Source organism: Naegleria fowleri (genome assembly GCF_008403515.1).
Source record: "Naegleria fowleri strain ATCC 30894 chromosome Unknown tig19, whole genome shotgun sequence".
Taxonomy (NCBI): Eukaryota; Heterolobosea; class Eutetramitea; order Acrasida; family Naegleriidae; genus Naegleria; species Naegleria fowleri.
Window position 1 is genome coordinate 315,241 of NW_025407951.1, and position 24,282 is coordinate 339,522.

The 24,282-nt window shown below is 36.6% G+C and overlaps 14 protein-coding genes across 14 annotated transcripts; 5 read left to right on the top strand and 9 right to left on the bottom strand.

Annotated features, from left to right (window-relative positions):
- Positions 1-333: 333 nt before the first annotated feature.
- On the top strand, positions 334-2,099 carry FDP41_013507 (uncharacterized protein; the record flags this gene model as incomplete). Its single annotated transcript, XM_044704145.1, has 7 exons — positions 334-418; positions 474-484; positions 540-558; positions 635-732; positions 777-1,122; positions 1,219-1,681; positions 1,727-2,099. 7 exons carry the CDS (start codon positions 334-336, stop codon positions 2,097-2,099), a joined length of 1,395 nt encoding a protein of 464 aa, XP_044565006.1.
- A 219-nt stretch (positions 2,100-2,318) lies between these two features.
- Positions 2,319-3,038, top strand: FDP41_013508 (uncharacterized protein; the record flags this gene model as incomplete). The annotated part of the gene is made up of 1 exon (XM_044704146.1): positions 2,319-3,038. The coding sequence occupies one exon, from the start codon at positions 2,319-2,321 to the stop codon at positions 3,036-3,038; it is 720 nt and encodes a 239-aa protein (XP_044565007.1).
- Positions 3,039-3,725: 687 nt separating this feature from the next.
- FDP41_013509 (uncharacterized protein) lies at positions 3,726-4,322 on the bottom strand (the record flags this gene model as incomplete). The annotated part of the gene is made up of 1 exon (XM_044704147.1): positions 3,726-4,322. The coding sequence occupies one exon, from the start codon at positions 4,320-4,322 to the stop codon at positions 3,726-3,728; it is 597 nt and encodes a 198-aa protein (XP_044565008.1).
- Positions 4,323-4,764: 442 nt separating this feature from the next.
- FDP41_013510 (uncharacterized protein) lies at positions 4,765-7,387 on the top strand (the record flags this gene model as incomplete). The annotated part of the gene is made up of 5 exons (XM_044704149.1): positions 4,765-4,775; positions 4,825-5,036; positions 5,091-5,302; positions 5,346-6,297; positions 6,357-7,387. The coding sequence occupies 5 exons, from the start codon at positions 4,765-4,767 to the stop codon at positions 7,385-7,387; spliced, it is 2,418 nt and encodes an 805-aa protein (XP_044565009.1).
- A 6-nt stretch (positions 7,388-7,393) lies between these two features.
- FDP41_013511 (uncharacterized protein) lies at positions 7,394-8,407 on the bottom strand (the record flags this gene model as incomplete). The annotated part of the gene is made up of 1 exon (XM_044704150.1): positions 7,394-8,407. One exon carries the CDS (start codon positions 8,405-8,407, stop codon positions 7,394-7,396), a length of 1,014 nt encoding a protein of 337 aa, XP_044565010.1.
- An 87-nt stretch (positions 8,408-8,494) lies between these two features.
- On the bottom strand, positions 8,495-11,620 carry FDP41_013512 (uncharacterized protein; the record flags this gene model as incomplete). Its single annotated transcript, XM_044704151.1, has 1 exon — positions 8,495-11,620. The coding sequence occupies one exon, from the start codon at positions 11,618-11,620 to the stop codon at positions 8,495-8,497; it is 3,126 nt and encodes a 1,041-aa protein (XP_044565011.1).
- Positions 11,621-12,888: 1,268 nt separating this feature from the next.
- On the bottom strand, positions 12,889-14,475 carry FDP41_013513 (uncharacterized protein; the record flags this gene model as incomplete). Its single annotated transcript, XM_044704152.1, has 1 exon — positions 12,889-14,475. One exon carries the CDS (start codon positions 14,473-14,475, stop codon positions 12,889-12,891), a length of 1,587 nt encoding a protein of 528 aa, XP_044565012.1.
- Positions 14,476-14,663: 188 nt separating this feature from the next.
- On the top strand, positions 14,664-15,404 carry FDP41_013514 (uncharacterized protein; the record flags this gene model as incomplete). Its single annotated transcript, XM_044704153.1, has 1 exon — positions 14,664-15,404. One exon carries the CDS (start codon positions 14,664-14,666, stop codon positions 15,402-15,404), a length of 741 nt encoding a protein of 246 aa, XP_044565013.1.
- A 1,322-nt stretch (positions 15,405-16,726) lies between these two features.
- FDP41_013515 (uncharacterized protein) lies at positions 16,727-17,914 on the top strand (the record flags this gene model as incomplete). The annotated part of the gene is made up of 2 exons (XM_044704154.1): positions 16,727-16,907; positions 17,064-17,914. 2 exons carry the CDS (start codon positions 16,727-16,729, stop codon positions 17,912-17,914), a joined length of 1,032 nt encoding a protein of 343 aa, XP_044565014.1.
- Positions 17,915-18,094: 180 nt separating this feature from the next.
- Positions 18,095-19,921, bottom strand: FDP41_013516 (uncharacterized protein; the record flags this gene model as incomplete). Its single annotated transcript, XM_044704155.1, has 1 exon — positions 18,095-19,921. One exon carries the CDS (start codon positions 19,919-19,921, stop codon positions 18,095-18,097), a length of 1,827 nt encoding a protein of 608 aa, XP_044565015.1.
- A 44-nt stretch (positions 19,922-19,965) lies between these two features.
- Positions 19,966-20,829, bottom strand: FDP41_013517 (uncharacterized protein; the record flags this gene model as incomplete). Its single annotated transcript, XM_044704156.1, has 1 exon — positions 19,966-20,829. One exon carries the CDS (start codon positions 20,827-20,829, stop codon positions 19,966-19,968), a length of 864 nt encoding a protein of 287 aa, XP_044565016.1.
- A 57-nt stretch (positions 20,830-20,886) lies between these two features.
- Positions 20,887-21,707, bottom strand: FDP41_013518 (uncharacterized protein; the record flags this gene model as incomplete). Its single annotated transcript, XM_044704157.1, has 3 exons — positions 20,887-21,056; positions 21,112-21,268; positions 21,324-21,707. The coding sequence occupies 3 exons, from the start codon at positions 21,705-21,707 to the stop codon at positions 20,887-20,889; spliced, it is 711 nt and encodes a 236-aa protein (XP_044565017.1).
- A 198-nt stretch (positions 21,708-21,905) lies between these two features.
- Positions 21,906-22,271, bottom strand: FDP41_013519 (uncharacterized protein; the record flags this gene model as incomplete). Its single annotated transcript, XM_044704158.1, has 1 exon — positions 21,906-22,271. The coding sequence occupies one exon, from the start codon at positions 22,269-22,271 to the stop codon at positions 21,906-21,908; it is 366 nt and encodes a 121-aa protein (XP_044565018.1).
- A 176-nt stretch (positions 22,272-22,447) lies between these two features.
- Positions 22,448-24,109, bottom strand: FDP41_013520 (uncharacterized protein; the record flags this gene model as incomplete). The annotated part of the gene is made up of 1 exon (XM_044704160.1): positions 22,448-24,109. One exon carries the CDS (start codon positions 24,107-24,109, stop codon positions 22,448-22,450), a length of 1,662 nt encoding a protein of 553 aa, XP_044565019.1.
- Positions 24,110-24,282: the final 173 nt, after the last annotated feature.

Below are 24,282 nucleotides of genomic sequence, written 5' to 3' on the forward strand. Positions count from 1 at the left end.
CCTTGGATGTCGAGCAAGACGATTCCGTTTCCCACGTCAAGCACAAGATTCAAGAGAAGGAAGGTATTAAAGCTCAACATCAAATGCTGATCTGTTCGGGAAAGCAATTGATAGATGAACGAAGACTGAACGATTATAACATTCTCAAACACTCTACTCTTCATTTAGTCCTTAGAATTCAAGGAGGATTCTAAGACTTTTTGGAATGATGATCATGTATGTACATTCCAAAACCTCTTCGAATTTGATTAATAAAATAATCAATTTTAGATAAAATCAAAAAACCGTTAAAAAACTTTCGGTTTGTTTGATTCAAAAGGCTTTAAAAAATACATGACCAGTCGGTTGAAAGAAAAGACGTTTAAAAAGTACAAAACGCTAGATCAGAGGTATGAAACCATCGGAAGGATTGGAGAAGGTGAGTACGGTGATGATGTGTCGCAATGACAAAAACGACAATATTTCACAAATAGGTGCCTATGGGGTTTGTTTTCATCCTATTGTTATTTTACTCATTTATGTTTGGATCATCAACACAGATTGTGAGAGTAGCCAGAGGTATGTTCTTCATTGTTGTACAATTATTGATGTTGTAGCTGAACAACAATTACTGATCGTTCTCGGATCTGTATAGAACTTTCATCATCACATCGAGTAGCGGTTAAAAGTTTTAAACTGAAATTGACCAGAGAGTCCGAAGGAATACCCTTCTCAATATGTAGAGAAATTAATGTAGGTAGTGTTCTAGTGGATCAGAGTTTGTGACAAAGTTTTAGTTGTTGAAAGAGCTTGATCATCAAAATATATTAAAAGTGAAAGACATTGTATTGGATAAGAGTGATGGCTCGTTCTATATGGTAACACCATACTGTAAATTAGATTTAGAGAAAATGTTAAATTATCATAAAAAGCAAATTCCATTAGATGCAAATCAAACAAGAAGATTGCCTCCCAAATTGGATAGAAATGTCATTAAATCAATGCTCTATCAAATGTTGTGTGGATTAAATTACTTACATCGTGCATGGGTCATCCATAGAGATTTGAAACCAGCTAATATTCTTATACATGATGAAGGTACTGAACGAGGCGTCATTAAGGTGGCAGATTTTGGGTTAGCACGTAAGTAAGCTGACGTTCATTGCTCGGCTTTCTGATTCACTGCCGTAAATATGTGGCTGCTTTGAAAAACAATGAATTTTGTGACTGCAAAAAAAGGTATATTTAAGGATCCATTAAGAAAATTAAGTGATGATGGCCCTGTAGTAACGATTTGGTATCGAGCACCTGAGCTATTGCTAGGTGCAAAACATTACACTCCTGCTGTAGATATTTGGAGTCTTGGATGTATTTTTAATGAACTAGTGACAACAAAACCAATCTTTGAAGGCAGAGAAAGTAAAGAAGCCTTCCAAAGAGATCAACTGGAAACAATCTTTAAAATTCTAGGAACACCAAGCGAGGAGGATTGGCCTGAAATGAAGGACTTGGAATTCTACAAGCTCATGACTCACATTCCTCACTATCCTCCAAACTTGGAACAGCACACAGAGCTTCCAAGTGATTCTCTTGAATTAGATCTTTTAAAAAGAATGCTTTGTTATGATCCAACTAAAAGAATTACTGCAGCAGAAGCATTGAAACATCCTTTATTTGATCAAAAACCTGTAGCATACATGTAGTAAGTACAATGTTCAGCACAATAGAGATCTATTCACATTTTCAGTTGTTTTGGAAGTGACAAACGCTTGAGCTACAATTATCCAGACCAACCCATCTACTCTGAAAATGTAGCACAAAGACCACCAAATGCAGTTCAACAACCTCTTCCACAATCCAATGTACAATCTGTCGCACAGCAATTAGCAACAACTCATCAAAAGCCACATCATCACCACCACCACCATCAGGCACCTTCTCAACAACAAACACAACAACAGCCAGCTACTGAGCAAACCGTATCTTCTTCCTCAAATCTACCTCAAACTAAACAATCTTCTTCCTCCAACGGAGTAGAATCTAAGCAACAACAACAACAAACCGATAAAAAGAGAAAAAAGTCTACCAAAGAAACAAACTCTAAGAAAAAAAAGATGTAAAGTAACACGACGACATAACCATGAGCATGTCTGCTTTGCTGATGTTGGTGCACATTAGAATAATTGCTTTTTAAATTGGAAAAAGGGATAAGCGAGGAGGTGTCGTGGTGTGTGTCTGACGAACATCCAAAATGACGTGTCGGTGATGATGACTTCAAACTGCTGAAGTTTGCAAAGAAAATAAAATTTAAAAAAAATACAATCTTTCATCATCTCAAAATGCTCAAGCTGACATTCATCGCTCGGCTTTCTGATTCACTGCCGTTGGCTGAATCGATTGATGAAAAAGATGGAGAGGATGACAACATCACTAAATCAGTAATTAGTAACGGAAAAAAATCAAACAATAATCAACCCGATCCCTATGAGCAATATAAAACTCAACGAAAAAAAATTTTGGAGCAATTAGCATTGTTAGGATCAAACTCAAATGAAAAGATGAGCATTGATAGTGGATCTATGGTTTTTCACACTCTCACCAGCTCTGGTTTAATATATATGACCCTTTGCGAAAAATCATACAGTTCTCAATTAGCATATGCTTTTTTAGATGAATTAAAAAAGGAATTTGAACAATTGTATGGATCTGAGGTCCATAAAGTAGAACGACCATATGCATTTATGAAATTCGATACATTTATTCAAAAGACACGAAGAGTTTACACCGATTTACGTACTAAACGAAATTTACAAATATTGAAAGATGAATTGCAAGACGTCCATCACATTATCAAAAAGAATATTAGCGATGTTATTGGAAGAGGGGCTCAATTAGAACAAATGGGTGCCATGAGTAATGAAATCTTAGACGGTGCTAAAAAGTTTAAAATGCAAGCAGCAGAGCTAGCTGATTTAACATTCTGGAAAAAGTACAAAATATTTATTATCATTGCGGCGGTAATTCTGTTTTTACTGTTGCTCCGTTATGTATTGTTCTAAAGAACACTACAATAATTTGTTACACTATTTTATCTCTAGAGATAATAAATACTGAACTATTTGCTCTAAATCTGAATATGCTATAAAAGTAAAATCTTGCAAAATGGAGGGCCATGGCGGCAAGCCAACAACCACACGACAAAAAGCCAAAACCCCACAAGCAATAAAGGATGGTTTTTGTGAAAGGAAAAAACCATCGGACATGAGCTCAAAATTGGTTAAAATACAAAGAGACTTTTCCTCAATGCTCTTTCTAAAAGCAAGGTTGTTCAACAAATTTTCAAAGCACACTGATGCATTCATCAAGACTGAAAGCACGCTTACTGGTGTTACACACATGATATGATTGAAATCAAAATCTTGCAAAAATTTGAATTCCATTTTCGTAATTTCGTTCCAGCCTTGACAATGTTGTTCAAGCCCCATTAGCATGGAAAAATTTTCTAAAGTGTGTTAGTTGCAATTGATGTTCCTTTATCAATTCCGCTTACCTATATTTGGGAAAGGAAAACATAATTCATTGCCAACCGTTTTCAATGCAAGCCTAAATGCTGCTGTTGCGACATGTTTCGAGATTAGTTCACAATTATCTTTTTCAAAAAGTGTTTGTTTACAGAGAAGGTCATAAACAGATCTTCTTTGAAGGCATATCCTCCTTATAAAAAGACAGCTCTGCAATAAAAAGTCTTATTTCATATATTGTCTTGAAAAACAGTTGCAATCACCTACCATGCTAAATAAATGTTCGCAAATATAGCAATATCTACAAATATCCAGAGATTTCTCAATACAGTATTTAGCATGAATGGTTTTTGTTGCTTCTATTAAAGGAGTGAGCTTTGGAAGAATCTTGCGAAATAGTGTTATGCACGATGTGTCCATTGAGTGATCCAATGATTCAAAAATATAGTACTTCAATTGCTGATTTTCGCGTTGTTGCAATATCTTCAACTCTAATTGCCTCTGTTCTTTGAGTCTATCAGATTTGCATATCAAATTTACATTTGGATGACTATTTATGGGATGGGAAATGCTTGTTGAGGTAATATTTCTTCTCTTTTTTCTTTCCGGAGAAAGCTCAATATGAATATCAGATGGTTTCTTCAATTGATTATTATGGAGAGTAGCACTTATTCTCGAGTTTAGTCCGTGATTAAGAGTGGAGAGTTCTTGCAAAGGCTGTCGTTTAACCTGTTGAGGAATTGATGTCCCTGTATTGGTTCGGGAGGAGATTAAATTTTCATTCTCCTTCAAATTTTCCTTGTTATCATGATGATTCTTCATTATTTCCGTCTCTATTAACTCAAATAATAACAATCTTCATGCTTGTTGTAATCTTTAATACCTTTCGACTCTAAGCAGCTCTTTTTTTTTTAAATTAATGCAAAAAATGAAAAAACAACCGTGCCAAGTATTGCTGAGAGGGTGGCGCAGCGATGCTGCTTCAAGGATGATGAGCCACCACACGCTCGGGAATAGCTCGATGATGAGAAAATCAACTAGAAAAAAGTTTCAGATATTGGATTTAAATTATTTGGAAATCAAAAGGCATTTTTCTATCACTCAGTGTGTGAATCGTAGCATTGAAAAATTATTTGAAAGTCTTCCGATTGAAAGCCATAAATGGTTTAATACTAGAACCATTGTGAATGTGGAGCAGTTAAAGGGAAAGCCAACTATTTTTTTGTCTGTTGATGAATTTTCAAGTGATGTTTTTCAAAGAATCATGACCAGCGAGTAAGTGAAACAAAATCTTGATCATTGATGTTTTAATTGCTTGCATCAGGATTGTGCTGGAAAGTAGAGCGAATGTTTTAGGGTTTGATCATGAAAAGAATATCGAGTTATTGAGATCCAAAATTTTATATCATGATTTCCAATATCCAGTTTTTAGTATTTCAGAAGATTGTGATAGTATTGTGCAGCTATACAATGAAAGAGGAGAATTTGTACGAGAATATACAAACCATAAGGAGTTCATAGACAATTTCGAGAAAGGTAAGCCAATTATTGCATCGTGTTGCAGCAGTAGCGATGATTGAAATTTTGTAGATATCGAATCAATCCACACTAAAAATCGTCTCATTCAAATGGTGAATTTTGATTGGCAAAAATATGAGAAACCTATTGAGAGACTCTTTCAACCTCAAACATTATTTCAATTTCCAACCTTTATTGAAAAATATAGAAATTCAATATTCATTTCTGACACACATCACAACCGGATTGTTCGAATGAATTCTGAAGGAGTAATAGAATCTGTCGTAAGTTTATTTCAATTATCAAATTGTTGATCACATCCATCAGTTTGGAGAAGGGAGAAGAGGCTTTAAGGATGGCTACTTTGCCGATGCTCGATTTAACAGACCTAGAGGCCTATTTTACGACAAATTGCAAGAAGCCTTACTTATTGCTGACACTAACAACAATACTATTAGACGGTTAGACTTACATAATGGTTTTGTATCCACTTTTATTCAACCCTCTACTTACCAAAGCACGTTAGGAGAATCACTTGATCATAATCCACTGATTACTTCTGGAGAAAACAGTGTAGAAGCATATTTACAAAGAGATGATCACACTAAAATGATATTGACGGAAGAGTACATTGAAAAGAAATTCATTCTAGAGCGTGAGAAGGAATGGAGGAATAATTACTCAATGCCAATTCCAATTTATTTTGTTTCTTGCTCAAAAATTATTAGTAGGCCAATAGATTTATTTATAAGCCATAGTGAAAATTGTCTTTACATTGCAGAAGAAGGTTATGCACATATTTGGAGAATACCTTTGGATACAGGAATGGTTGAGGATGTGTTACCAGAAATGATACATACACACCTTAGAAATGATTTTGAGAAGTATATTGAACATGTTTTTCCTACTCTCAAAAATTGGAATTCCGAGAAGCGACATCCTTTTGAGGGAACTCTGTATCCAGAATTTTTGTTTTTGAAACAACGAGCAATAGCGCATCAGGATGGTATCTTCTTTTATCATGCCGAGTCTCCAATATCTGCTTTCAAGTCCTATAACGAACCAATTTTCATGAAACAAGTTAAAATCGTCCCTAACAAGAAAGTAGAGCACAGTATCTACAATGATGATACCATTATTTCAGTTCAGAGCTCTACATTATATCGATCCTCTGAGATTGGCTTTTTAAATGCATTTATAACGGGAGAAAGTAAGCCAACATTCAATAACCCTCACTCAGTTCTAAAGTTTGATACCAACCTAATTCTTTCGGACACATGTAAGTAATTGCATAGATGGCGTTTCTTCATAGTTTCACTACGATTTGGATGTATGTAGTCAATCACAAGGTGCGAAAAATTAGTGTTGCCAATGGTTTGTCAGAAGACATTAAGCCAAAAAATCTCAATCTTTTAGGAATGCCAAGCGTGGAAAGTCGAGTATCCATTCGCCCAAATGGCTCTATCGATATGAATCCCAATCCAGGCCGAATTATTTTAACAGAGCCTGTAACATATATGCCTGGAAGTTGTTTATTAACATTACGATTTTCAAGCTCTGAACACTTTATCTTTGCTGAGAAACTTCATAGAAACATGATTGACATCATATTTAAGAATCATGATGGAGAAATTATCACCAACGCCATATCCTACATACACCATCCAGAAAAATTTGAACAAAATGCTTTTATTATTAGTGAGGATAATGATTGGAAGAGTATCAAGCGAAAGAATAGAGCATATGATTCCATTCCAGGCCTTGTTAAGAGCTTTGAAAACCATCAAATGGAAATCTATGTTCCATTTGAATTGCCTGAAAATATTGATGGCGTAGAAATGGATGTCAATGTTGCTTTTTATCTTTGTCCTGAAAACATTCGGGACCAAATAGATTACAAACATCCCTTTAGGCTGCATAAAGGGTTAAACACTATCTCCTATGCCCCTTTCAACTTGCAAACAACATTTGTTAAGGGATGGAATCAAATCTCTGATGTTATGGACGAAATGGATAAATCAGAAAGAGGGAAGATGAGAAAAGAACTGGCTGAAATATTAGAATGGGACTTACAAGAGTCATTTAACTCTATTCTAAAGGAAAACTTGCTGTCAAACCAGAATGACATTACGGACAATGAACAACCTCAAAATTTGGAAGCTATGGATTGCATTGACAAGTCACAAATTTTCATTGATTACTTGACACTGAGAGTGCCAATTCAAGTATCTCATGAAACAACGTTGAATTTAGAAAAAAAAGAAAAATTTCTCAAGCACAATTTTTCGGTTACTGTCAGTGCATCACCTCCACTCTTTACTGCAAATTGTAACAAGCATCAGTATATTGCTACGACGAATAATGTGTAAAAACTGCTAGTTTAAAGGAGTTTGAAGATTTGCAAGAGTCCTTCTTTTTCTTTCAATAAAAATTGGAGTTTTGGTAATTGTTTTAGGTTCATTCATTATTTCGGATTCCAATGGTTCTGTTATGCCCTCTATTAATCTCAGTCTGTCATTTTCTATTCTATTGTCTAAATTTTTAATTCTTTCAATTAACAGATCATTTCGTTGCTGAAACTCATTGACATCTTGACATATCTTGTCGAGTTTTTGTTCAATTCTTTTGAAAGCTTCCTCTCTTTGTTGCAAGGTTTGTTTGAAAATCTTTTCGTTGGCTTCATACGCCTGCAGAACAGAGAGGGACTCTTCTAACTCATTTCCTATTTTGGTTGCATATGTCATGCTCTTCGTGGATCTTGCGGTTTTGCCCAAATTTTGGGATGGAGTTGCCACGTTTCTTTTTGCATTTTGTTCTGACATGTTCTTTGATCCAATGATTGTCGCTTGTGTAGAGACTGAATCAACAGTGGATGGGAGCGTTACATTTTGTTGTGTTGAGTTGGAGGTTTTGTTTTCTGCTATAGTAGTAGTGGAATTGCCGACAGATAGTTGGGCATCTGTGCTTATGTCCTTAGAGTTTGAGGTAGCTGCCACTGTGCCTTCTTCGGAAGCTTGTTGTTTTGAGGTTGATGATGGTTGCACGTCAGAAGGAATGGATTGCTTTTCAGAATTATTTGAAATTACAGATGATGAATTGTTTTGCTGATCCTTTTTGACAGTGGAGGATGATACATTGCTTTTTGATGATTTCCGAGAAGAGGCTGATCTCGATTCGGAAGTAGTAGCAGAATTCCTTAAACTAATATACAATGTGGGAACATATCCCTTTTGAAAAGGTTTGGTCATCTTTTCAACCATCATCCATTCTCCATGAATACTTATTAGCCTTACTATTTCCCCCTTAGACACACTCAATTCATTCTCTCCATCCGCTTTAAAATCATACAAGACTTTACAGGTGGTAGTGTCTTGTTGAGAGTTATTCATTTTTTAATTTACTGGTGGCAATCGGTTGGAGCATATCAAGAGAGTATAAGGCCAAAGCGGATCGACTTTATCTTACTAATGGGTAATTCAATTGTCTTCTACCACCAAGACATCATCATCTTGCTCATGATCATCGGATGAATCTTCCTCCACAATTGATTGTTTTCTTTTCTTTGATGGTCGTGGTGGTGAAGGTGTAATGACATTGGCATTCGTCGTAGAGGTTGTACTTTTTCTCTTCTTTTGAGACGACAACAACTCCTTATCATTTTGACCTGAAGGTTGCTCTGTGTTCTCTAATGATGATGGTGATGCTGCGGTCGTATGGTCAGATTGCTGTTGTTGTTGTTGAACCGAATACTTGATCAAATAGGACTTGAGAAACAAGCAAATTTCCTTCATGAAATGTGTACGATTGAATTTGAGAGCCAAATGGAAAGGTGTGTGGTGGTAGTAGTCTCTCTGGAGAAGAAGTAAATGTGGTGAGGTGGTCAAGTGATCAATGCAGAACTTGGCTGCCTCAATATTTCCAGAAGCAAAAGCCAAGTGGAGAGGATTTCTCAGAAACAAGTCATGGGCCACGAGATGTGCGGGTTGGAAGTGTCTCTTCAATTCATGATCATTTCCAGAAAGACAAGCGATATGGGTTTTCGTTTGTCCCAGATAATTCAAAGTTGGATCTAATGCTCCTCCTCGTAATGCTGTCTTTCGTGCCTTTGGAGTTTTAATTTTCTCAAGTAATTGTAATACTCGTTCATCTTCATTGAAACTACTGTATGCCACTGATTTTGGAGGCTTTTGAAGAATGGAGAATGGTCGTGAAGTGTAATGCACCTGTTTTTGCATAACGTCATACAATTGAAGAACCATGGTACAATTATACTTCTCACTGCATATTCTTCGATCAATTTCAATAGGTATTTCAAGAATATCGGATTCCTCCGATTGTTTCAAGGTAGGAGGAGTCATGTCTCTGATAGAGAGAACTCCACCACAATCAATTTCTTTTGAAGAGAGATGTCCAACAAGATTCTCAAAAGTTTCACTCTTTCTTAGTAGCCAAATAAACCGTTGAGCAGGTTCCAAGGGACTACCTTTAAGGAAGCCTGGTTCAAAATAAATACTGGTGATATATTTTGCAGTGTCACTGTTGTAGAGCTCATTCTTTGTCATGAGATCTTCATTGACTCCATTACTATCGGAGAGAGGTCGAATGAGAACCTGGCTAATGTTCTTGTTCCTGCTGCTGGAAGGTCTTTCGATGGGTGTGGGTATGGATGACTTTTTCTTCTCAAAAACATCATTATTTAGATACTCAAACGCATCATATAACACGTGACAAAAGTCCTCCAATTCATTTCTCACAGATATAGCAACATCGACTTTGCCTAGAATGTGATTAGATGGTAAAGCAGGAAGATATAACAAAATTTTGTTCGGACGAATGGATACAAAGTCTGTTTTTGGAACCTTAATATCATCAAATGTGACTGTTAGATCATCTTCATCATACATATTAAGATCTTTCACATTAATGCTAATTTGAATACCTCCTCGAGCTGGGCCAAAAGCAGGATAACATTGTTCAATATATGGATAAATACATGTATTTTTTCTCTGTCCTCTCATCATTAATTCTTTTGTTGCTTGAATGTCTGAAACGTCGGCTCGTTTAGAGAAGGATCCAGAAGATGTGTTCAAAAAAGAGGAATCACCCATGATTACTAATTGATTGAGAGTATGCATGAAATTATCCCAACTGTTAATATCTTCTGAAAGCGTTGCTGTTGAAACTAATCTTTTAAGAAAGTCCAATGTCGGTTTCTCTCCAACACTGACGGTCGATGAAGGTGTCTCAGAAGTGACAACTGTTGCAGAAGGAAGGATTGGTAATGGTTTTTGAGAAGGTACAGCGAATGGATAGTTATTTCGAACAGGAATATTTTGAGTAGGAATGGATGTCGAAGTAGTAGCAGTATTCACTTGAGATTGTCTACTACGGATTTCAAAAGGACAGGTATCACAAAAAGCAACCATCTCTGTCTCTTTGGCCATATCATACAGAACGAACCTTAAAAAATGTGCTTTTCTTCCCGATGAAAAAATGGTCGTTGGAAACATTAAATCTTGAACACTAATTTCGTTATTGGAGCCAACCACTTCTTCATAGAGAGATCGTACAGGTGAAATGTTATCTGTAATTTTGTCCACACACATTTCACATAACCACACTATAAGTTTAAGAGTCGAATATTGATTTCTTAGTGATGAATCAATTTTCACTGTTTGTTTTTCGGAAATCACACGTCCGTTATCATCTTGAGGCAGAATGACAACTCGTTGTAAAATTCTATCCATAGTAAATCCTTCAATAAGATCAATTTTTCCACTCAATCTTCGTGAAATATCCAAAGGGTCAGTTGGACATGAGGAAATAATGGCAGTAGAACCTGATGAAGCTACGGTCGTAGTACTCTTCGACTTTTTCTTCTTTTTGGATTGTTTTTGTGGTGGTGGTGGTTGATGTGATGGAATAGGATGAGACGAGGGAACAGATGTCGTTGGATGTGAAGGAGGCATCACAGAAGTGGTACCAGTTGGTGGCGTTCCGCTATAAATTGGCTGATGAGAAGCATAGATTGAATGTGTTGGATGAGAAGGAGGAGGTTGCTGATGAGGAAGTGTTGTTGTTGGATACAAGGGATAATGTGGAGGTGAATAGTACATGGCATTCGAATTCGTAGGCTGAGGCTGCAGGGAATTTGCAGTTGAGGATGTGGTTGATGAAGGCATTGTGGTTGTCGAAGTTGTAGGTCCTGACGAGGATGGTGGGGGCAAATAAGATGCATAGGGTGGATGATTCATCATTGCATACGGAGGAGGAGGGTGAGTATAATAGGACGATGAAGGATGTCCATGATGATGAAGTACCTGTTGTTGATGATGAGATGGAGGAGGTACATGGGTATAGCTAGTTCCTGGTGGAACTGAATAATAAGGATGATGAGGTGGAGGAAGAGAGGGTATCTGTGGTGTGGTTGTTCCTGAGTTGGATAGCTTTCGTACGATTGGAGATGGATTGTTGTTGTTACTATTGATCGGAACTGATAGGGTGTTGCTGTTGTTCGTTGATGATGATGTGGCTGTAACACTATTGTTGGTGGTGGTTGATTGTTGTTCATTGCTCGTAGGAGCCGAATGGTTATTGGTCATGATGATGATGATGTGGTTCCAATATTGTTTAAAAAGGGTGCGGTTGAATTCGAATTCGATATCTCACGACAATATGAAAGGAATTCTTGAATGTATTAAACCTAGTGAAAGCAGATAAAGCTATGCAATCACACAAGAGTGGGACAAAACCTAGGAACTGGCTGCTGCTGACACAGAGGACGTTGGAATTGATGTTTTGAATCAAGGTCGACCAATTTCTCACGCACCAGAATCAAAGTAATTTCAGCCAATATTCTGTGGACACAAAGTCGTAAAAGAAAACAGTGATGATGATGATGATGGTGGTGTTATACACTATATTATTTTAGATATTAATACAATCTCTCGCTGATGATGTTACTGTAATGAGAACAAAGACACACAACACCACAAATCTGATGGTGATGATGCAATTTTGTTGTTGACAACAGATTCAAATGCTCACGTGTGATGTTTTTTTCTTGTTGTGAGTTCTCACCCGTCTTCCAATCATTTGGAGGGGTGATGGTCAAAAATTTTGGCATCACCCAAAAAAATTTATTGTAACAGAGAGGGACATCAACATGTATTTGAAGTTGTACAACCCATAAGCTCAATGAGCTTAAAATCCAATGGCTGCTGCTTTTTTACTCAAATCTATCATTCATCACAGTCACAAATTATTTGAATTGCTCTTAAATGGAGTTTCATTGTGATTCCTCCCGACTCATCAAATAAAGTTGGACAGGGTGTTCAGAAAGAAAATCTACTTTAGTAAGTATTTTACAAGACTTTCTCAAGGATCTTTGGTTGTTTAACATTCTCCAACCATTACATTTCAATTCGATTTCGTTCTATCGCTACACAAGACCTGCTGAAGAAGATGTCTCATCTCTCGAGGATCTTATTAACATTCAGGTGAAACGGTGTTCGTGAATATCAAGCTATTTAAATGGAAAATTTGATGGAGACATTTGAATCATCTGAAGCACAAATGACACTTGATGAATCTGAAGGTTGTTGAAACATTTGTTGTAATTGCTATTCATTACAAGGTTAATGAAAGTATTTTATAAGCTTGAAAGCCGGAGCGGAAATTAAGCCGGAGCAATAACGTGTATAGCGGTTCGCAATTACAACTCCTTTTTGCTTCATTGATGAGGAAATTTATGGGCTGTTGTTTCATCGTTGTGAGGAAGGAATCCTTACAACCGAAAACCAACATTAATTTTGTAAAATCTCCATCTATCATGGTCAGAATGAATGCACAGAAATTGTTAGTTGTTGCTTCATTGTTTCGGCCGTTCATTACGACCAACAACTGTGAAAAGAATGTCTCCCAATTCCAGCTCTTGGAATCTCTTATTCACTTGCTGTTTTAACTTTGGATCCTTCACTTTGAAGAGAATGTTCATCACAAGCTCATCTGCTAATGTACACTTTCTAACGACGTCTGCAATAAATAGAAGGTTATCCGTTTGCAAAAGTATTTCCATAATTTTTTCATTCACAGCACTATCATTGTTGTGAATTTCTCCAAAGGTAAGCATGTTTAGAATTTGAAAACCGTTCCGAATGGTATCTGTCATTCCAATTGGAATTTTCCCTGGCTCTCTTGCTTGATGGAGAAGGGTGAGAATATTAGTACAAACTTCAACTTTGATCTGTTCCTTATTTTCTCCGTTACTCTTGTTGATCGCTTTTAAAAGTTGATTAATGTTAAATAGGTTACTTTTGATTTCTTCTTCCAATCCTTCAACTACAATTTTATCAATTTCTAAATTCAAGCCACTGTTTCTTCCTTCATCTCCATACTTGTATGCAGTAATAAACTTTGGATAAACAAATTTAAGGAGAGCTTTTTCAAATCCAAGCTTGAGCTGATTTTGCAAAGATGGAATTGAGCCAGTTAAATCAAGAGAGTTGAACATTTGAACTGACACGTTAAATTGAGGGTATTCCATCAGACACATATCCACCTTGGATATAGTTCTACCAAATTCTTCTAAATTATCCGAGTATTCAATCACAATTCTTGTCTTCACTTTTGCTGAAACGTCTTTAAGCAAGAATTGTATTGGAATTAATAATTTAACAAACCACTGCAAAAAAAGTTCTCCGTTATATTCTATACATGCATCGATCACTGTTTTCTTTGGAGTATTTTCTGAGCAATAAATGGATGTAAAAAATGGAGGATTGTCATTATCAATATCCAAGAATGAAACTTGTATGTCAAAATTAGAGGCAATCGGATTTTCCTTCAGCCAGTCATTGGCCATCTTTACAATAAATTCAGAATTAAATCCTCTCCAAAATTGGTCAATAATAGTATTTACACAGGAAAGGGTTGCATCTTTTCTGTTTTGATCAGTTGTTATTTTGCTAGATTCATCAGCAGTTGATGTTTCCTTTCCATTGTTTGTCAAATATTTTGGAAGATGCATTTCTCTCCATTGTTTCCACTCCTTCAACTTTTTTTGTCTGAGTAATTCATTGATCGTTCGAGAAGAGTCTCGAAATACTCTTGATGAAATCGAATAAATTATTATTAATAAAACTAAAAACCATGAGAATTGTAGCTCCGATCTTCCTAAAAGATATCCAATGCTCATTGCAATTAGAGTCCACGATATTGACTGTCGATGAAGAAAATCTGGAAACGAGAAATTTTGCATATTATGACTGTTCTTTGTGATGTTATTCTCCGATGGGGTAAAAGGTGAGGATGGACTTTCATTGACGAATGAAGAGTGAGTGATATTCGGAGATGAAGCAATCCCTCGTGATTTCTTCGAAGGAGACAATGTTACTCTCTGAAGAGACTCCACCATCGGAGATGAATCACCAGCTTGCGAAGACGGCTCTATATTCATTTTTTTAATATGGAGAGAAAAGCAAAAAACGGACAAACCGAAGGAAATGAAGACGCTATTGTTGTTGAAAATTTGAAAATCCATCATTCATTGCAATGAATAGGATACTTTGAGTTGCATTCAATACTACATGTCACAAGATCATGAATTGTTGACTAGATCAAGTTCAAAGTTCTTAGTTAAAAAAAATGTCTTCCGTTCATCAAGACGAGGATGAAGCCGATTTCATAGCGCTCGAAAATGATGAGGATTCTTCTTCGGGAAAGACTCATCCAACACCGATTAAACATATGCCTGTTGATCTTGTTTGCTGCTTTCATCATAATCTTCCCGATCTGGAAAATATCAATCCGACCTTCTTGGGTCCAGAAAATGAATTAACGCATTGTCCCTGTGTAGTCGTATTCGGTGGTACGGAAACATTTGGAGCTTATATGCAGACAAATTCAATGTATGTGTTGGAGTGTGGAAATATTGCATCAAGAAATCAAGTGGTGAGCTTGTGCAATCAGGAACAGATCAACTGTTATGCAGATGGAAAATTAATTTCGAACCAAAAGGGGAACGATAAATATGAATATGAAAGTTCTACATCAAAATTCTCGTTGCAATGGAAAAAAATTGAGTATGGCTCATCTGAACAAATTCCAAGTGCAAGAGAATTTCCATGTCTTTCATATGAGAGGCATTCACAGAAATGCTACTTATTTGGTGGCTATGGTGGACATTACTTTAATGACGTATGGGAGTTTAATTTGCGTAACAAAACTTGGACACGTTTAGTGACACAAGGAAACGTGCCATCTGCAAGATGTGGATGTTCTGGAATGGCTAACAGATTTGGACTAGTGGTGTTTGGTGGTTATAATGGTACTTATTTGGATGATTTTTTTTTTGGATTTCAAATCCAAATCTTGGATAAAAATTGATTCACACTCGATGAATGATTCCCCAAGCACTCTCACTGTGTTAACTAACAACAGTTTCATTTCTGATTGCTCGTTTTTTATCTTTGGTGGATACTCTGGAACACAGTACAAGAATGATTTTTTCGGTATGTCAATCTAATGTTATCTATAACATTATTATTATTATTTTGTGATGAAATTGTCACATTTTATGGAAACTATCGGTTGTTCTCGATTTTGAATCAATAGCTTTTGATTTTAATTATAACAATGATGCTCGACATTTGGGCAAATGGAGATATTCGCTCAGAAACTTAACACCTACTACTTTTGCGAACAACTCACTTGGGCCCATGCATTAAAATCAAAAAAGCTTTAAATTAGTTCATTCATTTTGAGAAGCTTTTATTGACGAATGAAATTCTAAAAACCCTATGATTTGGATTACGATCACATTAGCCTGTTAGGCAATGATAGGATGAATCACTCTATTGCAATCACATTATATGGAACTTATCTCTCCTCGATATATACATATATTGGTTGATGTCTTTGAACTACTGCCAAAATGTGGGAGGTTTCCTTAATTAATGTATCTTTAACAATAACACTCCCTCTCGTCCAGATTGTTGTTTATAATATACTCTCATATTGGCATGTCATTCATCAATAATGTGCTCGTCTCGTGGTGTAATGGTAGCATAGTGGACTTTGAATCCATTGACGGAGGTTCGATTCCTCCCGAGACGGAACCAAGACGAGCGTAAACTTTTTCAGCCAGAACAATTTTGGACAACCCCTAATTTTTAATATGAAATAGTAATAGTCGAACAGGTATGTTGGTTTCTTACACACAAGGTAAACACCATCAATGATGGTGTAAGGACTGATTGGTCTTTAAAGACAAAATCAATACATGGAGTTAACGAAAAGATGGCATGCTCGGGAGACTGAACCGAATATTCATCTAACACAAAACCGAAGAGCATAAAACCCAAGGAAATCAATGACATAAAAAGTTTTATAGCTCGCATAGGTTCCGTCTCGGGAGGAATCGAACCTCCGTCAATGGATTCAAAGTCCACTATGCTACCATTACACCACGAGACGAGCACATTACTTGTAAATGATATGTCAATATGACTGTAAAACAATATCTTAACAGGTACTAGAAAATCGAGTAATGAATAGACACGATCCCGTTAAGTCCTTTTTTAATTCCAATTCAAGAAAGAACAGTTATCTGAGATTTCACATTCGTGATACATTTCATAGACTCAAAAAAGAAATTGCCAAATTTCCCGCCCTTCAAATTTCTTCACAAAAAAATAAAGCCAATAAACATGCTCCAGAATTCACAAGAACCAACCTCTTCCTCGGTATTGGAAATGAACAAGCCTTGGGTGGAGAAATACAGACCGATTGAACTGGATGACATTGTCGGAAATGAAGAAGCAGTGATGAGACTGAGAGTGATTGCCGAGGAAGGAAATATGCCAAACCTCATCCTCTCCGGACCACCAGGTAGGTTTGATGATTATTTCTATTTAATTGTTTTTGTAAATGAATATGTTTTTATTTTGAATTTATTCTAATATCGAATATATAAATTGTTTTTATATTATTATTAATGAATTTATTTAAATATATAAATTTATGATAATCTTTCACACATGATAGGTACCGGTAAAACAACAAGCATCATGTGTCTTGCTAGAGCTTTGTTAGGAAAAGATGTTTACAGAGAAGCAGTGCTCGAACTCAACGCATCCGATGATCGAACTTTGGAAGTCGTACGAAACAAAATTAAACAATTTGCACAAAAGAAAGTAAATCTGCCACCGAATAGACATAAAATTGTTATTTTAGATGAAGCAGATTCAATGACATCAGCAGCACAACAAGCTATGAGAAGAATTATGGAAATATACAGTTCAACAACAAGATTTGCTCTCGCTTGTAACGACAGCTCTAAAATTATTGAACCTATTCAATCACGATGTGCTCTAGTAAGATATAAAAGACTAACAGATGCACAGCTATTGACCAGATTAGTTATTATTTGTGAAAAAGAGCATGTTAACAGAACCGATGATGGGCTAGAATCAATTTTATATACTTCTGATGGTGATATGAGAAATGCAATTAATAGTTTACAAGCAACATTCCAAGGTTTTGGAATTGTGAATGCTACCAATGTTTTTAAGGTGTGTGACCAACCTCATCCTGTTGCTGTTCAAAGTGTAATTGCTGCTTGTCTGGAGGGTGACTTGATAAATGCACAAAAACATCTCTCCAAATTAATATCGGACGGATATAGTTCACAAGATTTAATTTCAACAATCTCAAAAGTAGTGAGAAGTGGAGCAATTGATATGCCAGAATATGCCCAGCTTCAATATATTAAGGAAATTGGAAATTGCCATTTAAGGATATCAGATGGAGTTGATTCACAATTACAATTGACAGCTCTGCTTGCCAGATTGTGCAAAATTGTAATTTTGAAAGCTGCCAGTGATAAGAGTAAATAATTTTTCGATTCCATGGAATGCCAACAAGCGTACTCATTGGCATGGGGAGTATGCAGACTTATTCTGTTCAAACAAGTCATGACTTTGCAACAAATCCTTCAATGACAGCTTGCAAGTCAAACAAAACAATTTTTAATCTTTACAAGACTGGCATATTGTACACATTCTAGCTTTTACAAATTAGCAAATTAGAGTTTTTGCAAACTCTTCCATTTGAGACTCCCACCGGGAAAACTCTTCTTCATTTTGTTTCTCCATCACACCTCCAATCATGTCAGCACTACTCCTTCGCATAGGTAGATCATCTGTGACACTCAGTCGTTTATCGTCAGGCATGAAAGAAGTCGTGGTGTGGCACTCATTCATCGTGTCATCATTGTATTCATCAGACATGTCATATTCACCATCATCACCATAAATATATTCATCATTATCCTCATCATTATGTCCACTAAGAACTACTTGTGATTCTTGAATGAAAGGATTCATCATGACATTTGATGGATTTTGAATTTGATATAGTTGAGATTTGTGACGATAAGCAGTCAGTAAATCCAAGTCTGAAATATTATATCGTTGATGTCTATTCATTTGATTTTCTAACCAATCATCGTTATTCATGGATCGATCATAGGAAGATCTAAAATCAACATTATGAGTGGTGTTGTGATCTAAAAGATCTCCCATTGGTGATGGTGTTGAAGAACTAGCTGTTTCTCCATATAATTCATGATAAAATTGAGCTTGTCTTGTTGCTGAAGCTGTTGTTGAGAGAAGTCCCTTAACAATTTGAGGAGGTGGAGAAATCATTAAAGTTTCAATCACTTGTTGTTTACGTTCTTCTTCTTCCAAAATAGCTTGCATAAGAGCTGGATCAATATTGTGTGAAACAGTTGAAGAATTGAGAGCAGAGTGATGTTGAGAGTCACTGAGAGTGGAATCGATAGTTGTTTGATGACTTGAATCTGTGTATTCATAACTGTCATCTTCAGAAAAGGATGACACACTGTCATGATCAAATGATGAATCTAAATGGTCATTGTGATTCATAGTGTCATGATGAGTATCTTTGTGAGATGATGATTTTTCATCCATTCTATTTGAAACATTTCTCAATATAGATGGATTGGAGCGGACATTTTGTAATGTGTGAATTTCGTCTCCAGTCAATCGATGGGATCTAGCTGTCAACTGTCTTTGTTTTTTCTTTTGATTCCACTCTTCCTCTTGTTTTAATTGCTCTAATAAATTAATTTGTAATTTTTCAAATCTGGCCTTAAGTCCTTGAACCATTGAAGGAGTTCGAATTAGTCTTCTTTTTACTTCTTCCGAAGTTTCATCTGGCGGAGTTTTGAGAGCAGGATCATTCTTTGTTGAGTTAGTTCTATTTTCCGAGAGAGTAGTAGGATGATTAGAAATTTCTGTGAATTGTTGTTGTTGTGATGAATGATCACCGAATGATGATGTGCTGCCACCTGTCACTGAAGAGTTTGGGGATGGTGAATTATAATCAAAGGAATTGCTTCTAGCTCTAAATCTTTTCTTTTTCTCCTCTTCTACTAGTGCTGCATTGAGTGCTAATTTCTCGCTTGTTGTAGTGGGCTTTTTATAAGCAACCATGTTCGAAGGGTGACTGCTGTTGAAGGCAGAAGAAGAAGAATTATCGGATAAACGTTCAAACATGGAAACCATGCCAGAGACTTTACCAGCGCGTGATGTGGGTTTTACATTTTGTGTTGAAATGGTGGCTGTTGATGAAGAAGATGAGTTGGCATCACTGTTGTTGGCATGATTGGATGCCAAATTTTGATGAGCTTTGATGACTGAAGTGCGCGGTTGAGAGAACGTGCCACTGTTGTTGTTCTGAGAGTGGTGGATAGAACTGGGTTGTGATGAAGCAGAGAGAGGTTTTGTTGTTGTTGTTGTCAGTGATGCCGTTGGTGGTTGTTGTTGTTGTTGCTTTTTGACAACAGGTGCTGTTGGCAGGACGGTAGGTAGTGGGCACATTTTATTGTGTGATTTGTGATAAAAGGAGCACTTGGGTGATGAAATCAAAGGCGTGTTCTTGATGATCCCTCAAATTGAAAGCAACTAGGTTCGCAGTCAACACCATACTCCTTCATTAAGCGTAAGTATTCATCGTCATCAAATAGCTCCACTCTCTTACTTCTGCAAAAAAGTTCCTCATATTGGTTTGTTGCAGCTTTGGGATTTGATTTTGGTTGAGTGTATTCTTCGTTGAAAGCTGTCTGAATACCTTTCGAAAAATTAGACAAACGATTCTGCTCGTCTCTATAGAAATACAGTACTTGTTTGATGTTATCCTTTAACAATGCTTTAGCTTCTTCCATTTCAGTGTGGTCATTTTCGCCATGTACAAATGGTAGTGATATGTTTTCCAGGTTTTCCTTATTCGACTGAAACTCATGACCTTTTGACGCTTTTTTGGGCTTTAACGATTCAGATAGTTTTTGAGTATTGGAAGTTGGTTTTGAATGAGATCTAGATTGAGAAAATGTCATTGAGCAGCGTTTGCATTGAATACTTCGTACTGCATTTCTACCATTCTGATAGAATACATTGCAGGTATGAGGAGGTAAATACGACTGTTGATACTCCCTAATACGTTTCAGAGTCTTCTTATCTTGGTTTGTGGTTTGTGCTCGAAGAAATTCTTTGCTACTTAGGGACGGGCTTGGAGATCGGATTTTCGAATTTCTTGAAGGAGGTCTTTTCAATTGATGATTATTACTTCTAAGGAATGGATGCGTATCAATTCTTTGAATTCTTCCGTACGATGAAGAGGGTCGTTGTAGTTGTTGAGCACTACTTTGGTACACGTTTTGATTTTTGCATACGTTGGGAGTAGCATGCTCTTCCTTTGAGAGGATTGCGCTTTGAGGTCTTTGAGTCATTGTGATGTTTTTTTGGCGTTAAATTGGCGCTCATGATGTTGTAGCCCTGTAACGGTACTAAAGATCCTCTTCACCTAACATGATTGGTGTTGCATCCACAATTTCCATACGATGCAACATGCTGAGGCATCTAAAGAACATGGTAATGTGCATGCCACTTTTAATAGTTCCGTCATCGCACCATCGGCGTACTTGACTAAGGCTTACTTTGGAAACAATAATTTGTTCTACCAAAAGTTGCATGAGTTTTTCCTCTCCTAAAATATCGAAAACTAAACCTACCATAGGGATCTAGATCTTGCTTGTGAGTTGGTTCTTCTTTTACCATTGCTAAAAAGGCATGACAAACACATGAATTCCTATTGGCATCCTCGTAAAGAGGAGAACCCAATTGGATAACATCTTTATCAACATCTCCATTCAGCAACTCGTACCCTGTCTAATTACATTTTGCTCTTTCAAACGTTCACAATTCTTTCAATAATTTAACTTACTTCTTCCAACAATTCTCTTAAGGCGGCCTCCTTGGGTTCTTCATTTTCTTCTCTTGCTCCTGTTACAAATTCTCGTGCGATACAATTGCATCCTCTCCGATATTGTTGGTTAATTAGCACATGTTTAGAGGGAGTTATGGCAATAACAAGACACCAATTTTGATACCTTATAGAATAGAATGGATCAATGATGATTCCGTTGCCGATATCGAGCCGTTCTGAATAGACCGACACCCATTTGGACTCAACAACAGGTCGTTGTTCGAGCAACTTCCATGAATCAACTGTTGGCATTGATGATGAAGGAGTGTTTGATGAGTGGTTGTTGTTGTCAGACTGAGCAACATTGGTGGTGCTTTGAGAATCTTGTTTGCTGGTAATCATTTTTTTATGGCTTTGCACCTCTGACATCATCCGATAACAACACACATGAATATTCATCGTCGTGTTTCTTGCACAAAGTATGAACGTTTTATTCAATTCCGAGCAATTTACCCAAATACAGCAATTATTGTAGCTTGTTGTGGAGAAGGGTCATGTCGATGGTACATCATTAATATTAATATTATTATTTCCATTTATTTATTTAGCCATTGGATTAGAGCTGATGTATTTAATACAATCCTCCACACTTTGCAACTTGAATGCTTCTTCATCAGGAATTTCAATTCCAAATTCATTTTCAACTTCCATGACCACTTCAGTCGAATCCAAAGAATCCAAACCTAAATCATTTACGAAATGAGAAGAAGCAGAAACCTTTGTTGGGTCTACCTTTTCGTGCTTTTTAAGAACGTTGATGATACGTTCGGTGACCTCATCTCTAGATAAGAAAGATCCTTGAGCAGCAACCGAGTAATATCTGGCGATGAACGAAGGTCTTTGGATGAAGGTAGTAGCTGCCGACTTGAAGGTGAGAGGCTTGGTGAGGAGAGCACGGAAGAACATATTTTTTCAAATTTAATTTTTGATTGAAAAAATTTGTGCAAGCTTACAACATTGGGACCCAGTGTCTCTGCATTAATTTTTCATGATGTGAAAGACTAAGCTAATCTCTTAGCTTTCAATTCTCGAGAATAAGGAACTCTGTGTGTGTTTGAGGTCAATTAAAAATTATGAATCAATCACCTCTTTCTTTTATTTTCTGAATGAGTCTTGTTCTTCGAAGAGATGTTCGTTTCTACCTTGTAAGGCACATCTCGATCTAATATGAGTGTTTTAGTTGTTTGATTATCTGTCACCATTTGGCGTGTGGTGTTGTCAATCTCACTCGGAGGAGGAATAAATACAGATTTTAGCTGGGAGGATGGGAAGAAGGATTCAGGAAAAGATCTTTGCTCAACAGTACCATGCTTTGTGGATATTGGTGTCGTCGGGATAGATGCTGGAAGCTCTGTAGGACCGGTCATTGGCAGAGTATGTGTTGGTTCATCCACGAAAGTTGAGCTCATCATTTGACGTAGAAGAGATGTTTTAGAGGTTGATTTGGGTTGATTGTGATTCAAAAATGGTGAACGACTGTTCTCAGGTATTGTGTTCATACCAAAGTTTGGAACGGAGAATGATGGTAAACTACCTAAATAAGGAGTTTCAGTCTTCTCATTTCTAACTGGAATTCCATCATAGTACCTTCTAATGTCTTCAAACAATCCAAGAATATAGTTTTTGTTTCCATTTAAGATTTCTTCCTCGTCAAGAAATTTCTGACACATCTTTTTTCTTTGCCTCAGTAAATCCATGGCCTTTGAAATGTTGGAACGGCATGCTGTGACAATTTTTGGATTTCTTGTCACACCGACAATTGGATCACCCAGAATAAATCCAACAAGATCACACAGGATAGTTCCATTTCTGATTTCTTCGTCAATATCTTCTAGAGTGTCCGGTATTGGTTTGTGAATGGGAAGCATGCCCAAACTTCGAAGCCACCAAATAATGGACTTTTCTAAGTCAAGCATCTTGTCTGAAGAATACAAGACAAATTCTTTCTTTGAAAAATGTTGTTCCTTGTTGTTAACAGCCTCTGGATACGCCCTTGAAATATGATACAATAAACCCCAAATCGTTTCTTTTTCTCCTCGAATAATCTTATTAGAACTGTACAAATATTTTGCTGGAATGTTTTTTTGTTTGAGTATTGAAAAGGCGCTGTCTAGGTTTCTGTTAATGTCACTCATTTTCTTTGGCTGATGACAATAATCTTTTAATGTTGTCCTTTCCAAAGTTTCAACAAGTTCACATAAAAACGTTCCATTCCGCAAAGGATCATCTAGCAAAGAGCGTTGCTCTTTTGATAACAGTGAGTCAAAGTTAAGGCGATGAAGCCAGTTCTTTGCAATTTTTTCAATCTCGTTCTCTGATGGCTCATTCACTTCTTTAGGAATTCGAATTTCTTTGACTTGTCTCGAGTTGCTTACTTGTCGAGAATTGTTTGAATTGTTCAAAGTGTTGTCATGCGTGTGTTGTGTTTCGATTTGTTGCGAATTTGATCGAGAGTGAAATAATATATGCAAAGATTTCATAGGTCCTGTTGATATTGGACTCCGAGCAGGTTCCGAAGGAAAAGATCGAACTTGTTCCGAAGGTGCTGATGGAGGCCTAGTCCGTATGATGTGTGGTTTCATTGAATGAGATGATGTTGCTGATGTGCTTGTATTGATTGATGCTCTAGTTTTCTCTCTCTTTTTTTGGTATTCATCCTTAATACAATCTGGAACGCAAATGATTTGTTTCAGAGGTTTCATTGTTAGTGGATTTCGTTCTTGGGCAATTTTGAACGATGACATTTTGCATTTTTTAATTTTTTACAAAATTAACGATGGCGGGATTCAACCGTTCCTTTCAGATGGGCAAGCTGGGTTTGAGATTGTTCTTTCGTTTATTCCTTTTTCATGTTCCTTCTTCTTCCTCAACTGAGCCGTTTATATAGATCTGGTATGAACTTTTTGATTTATATATT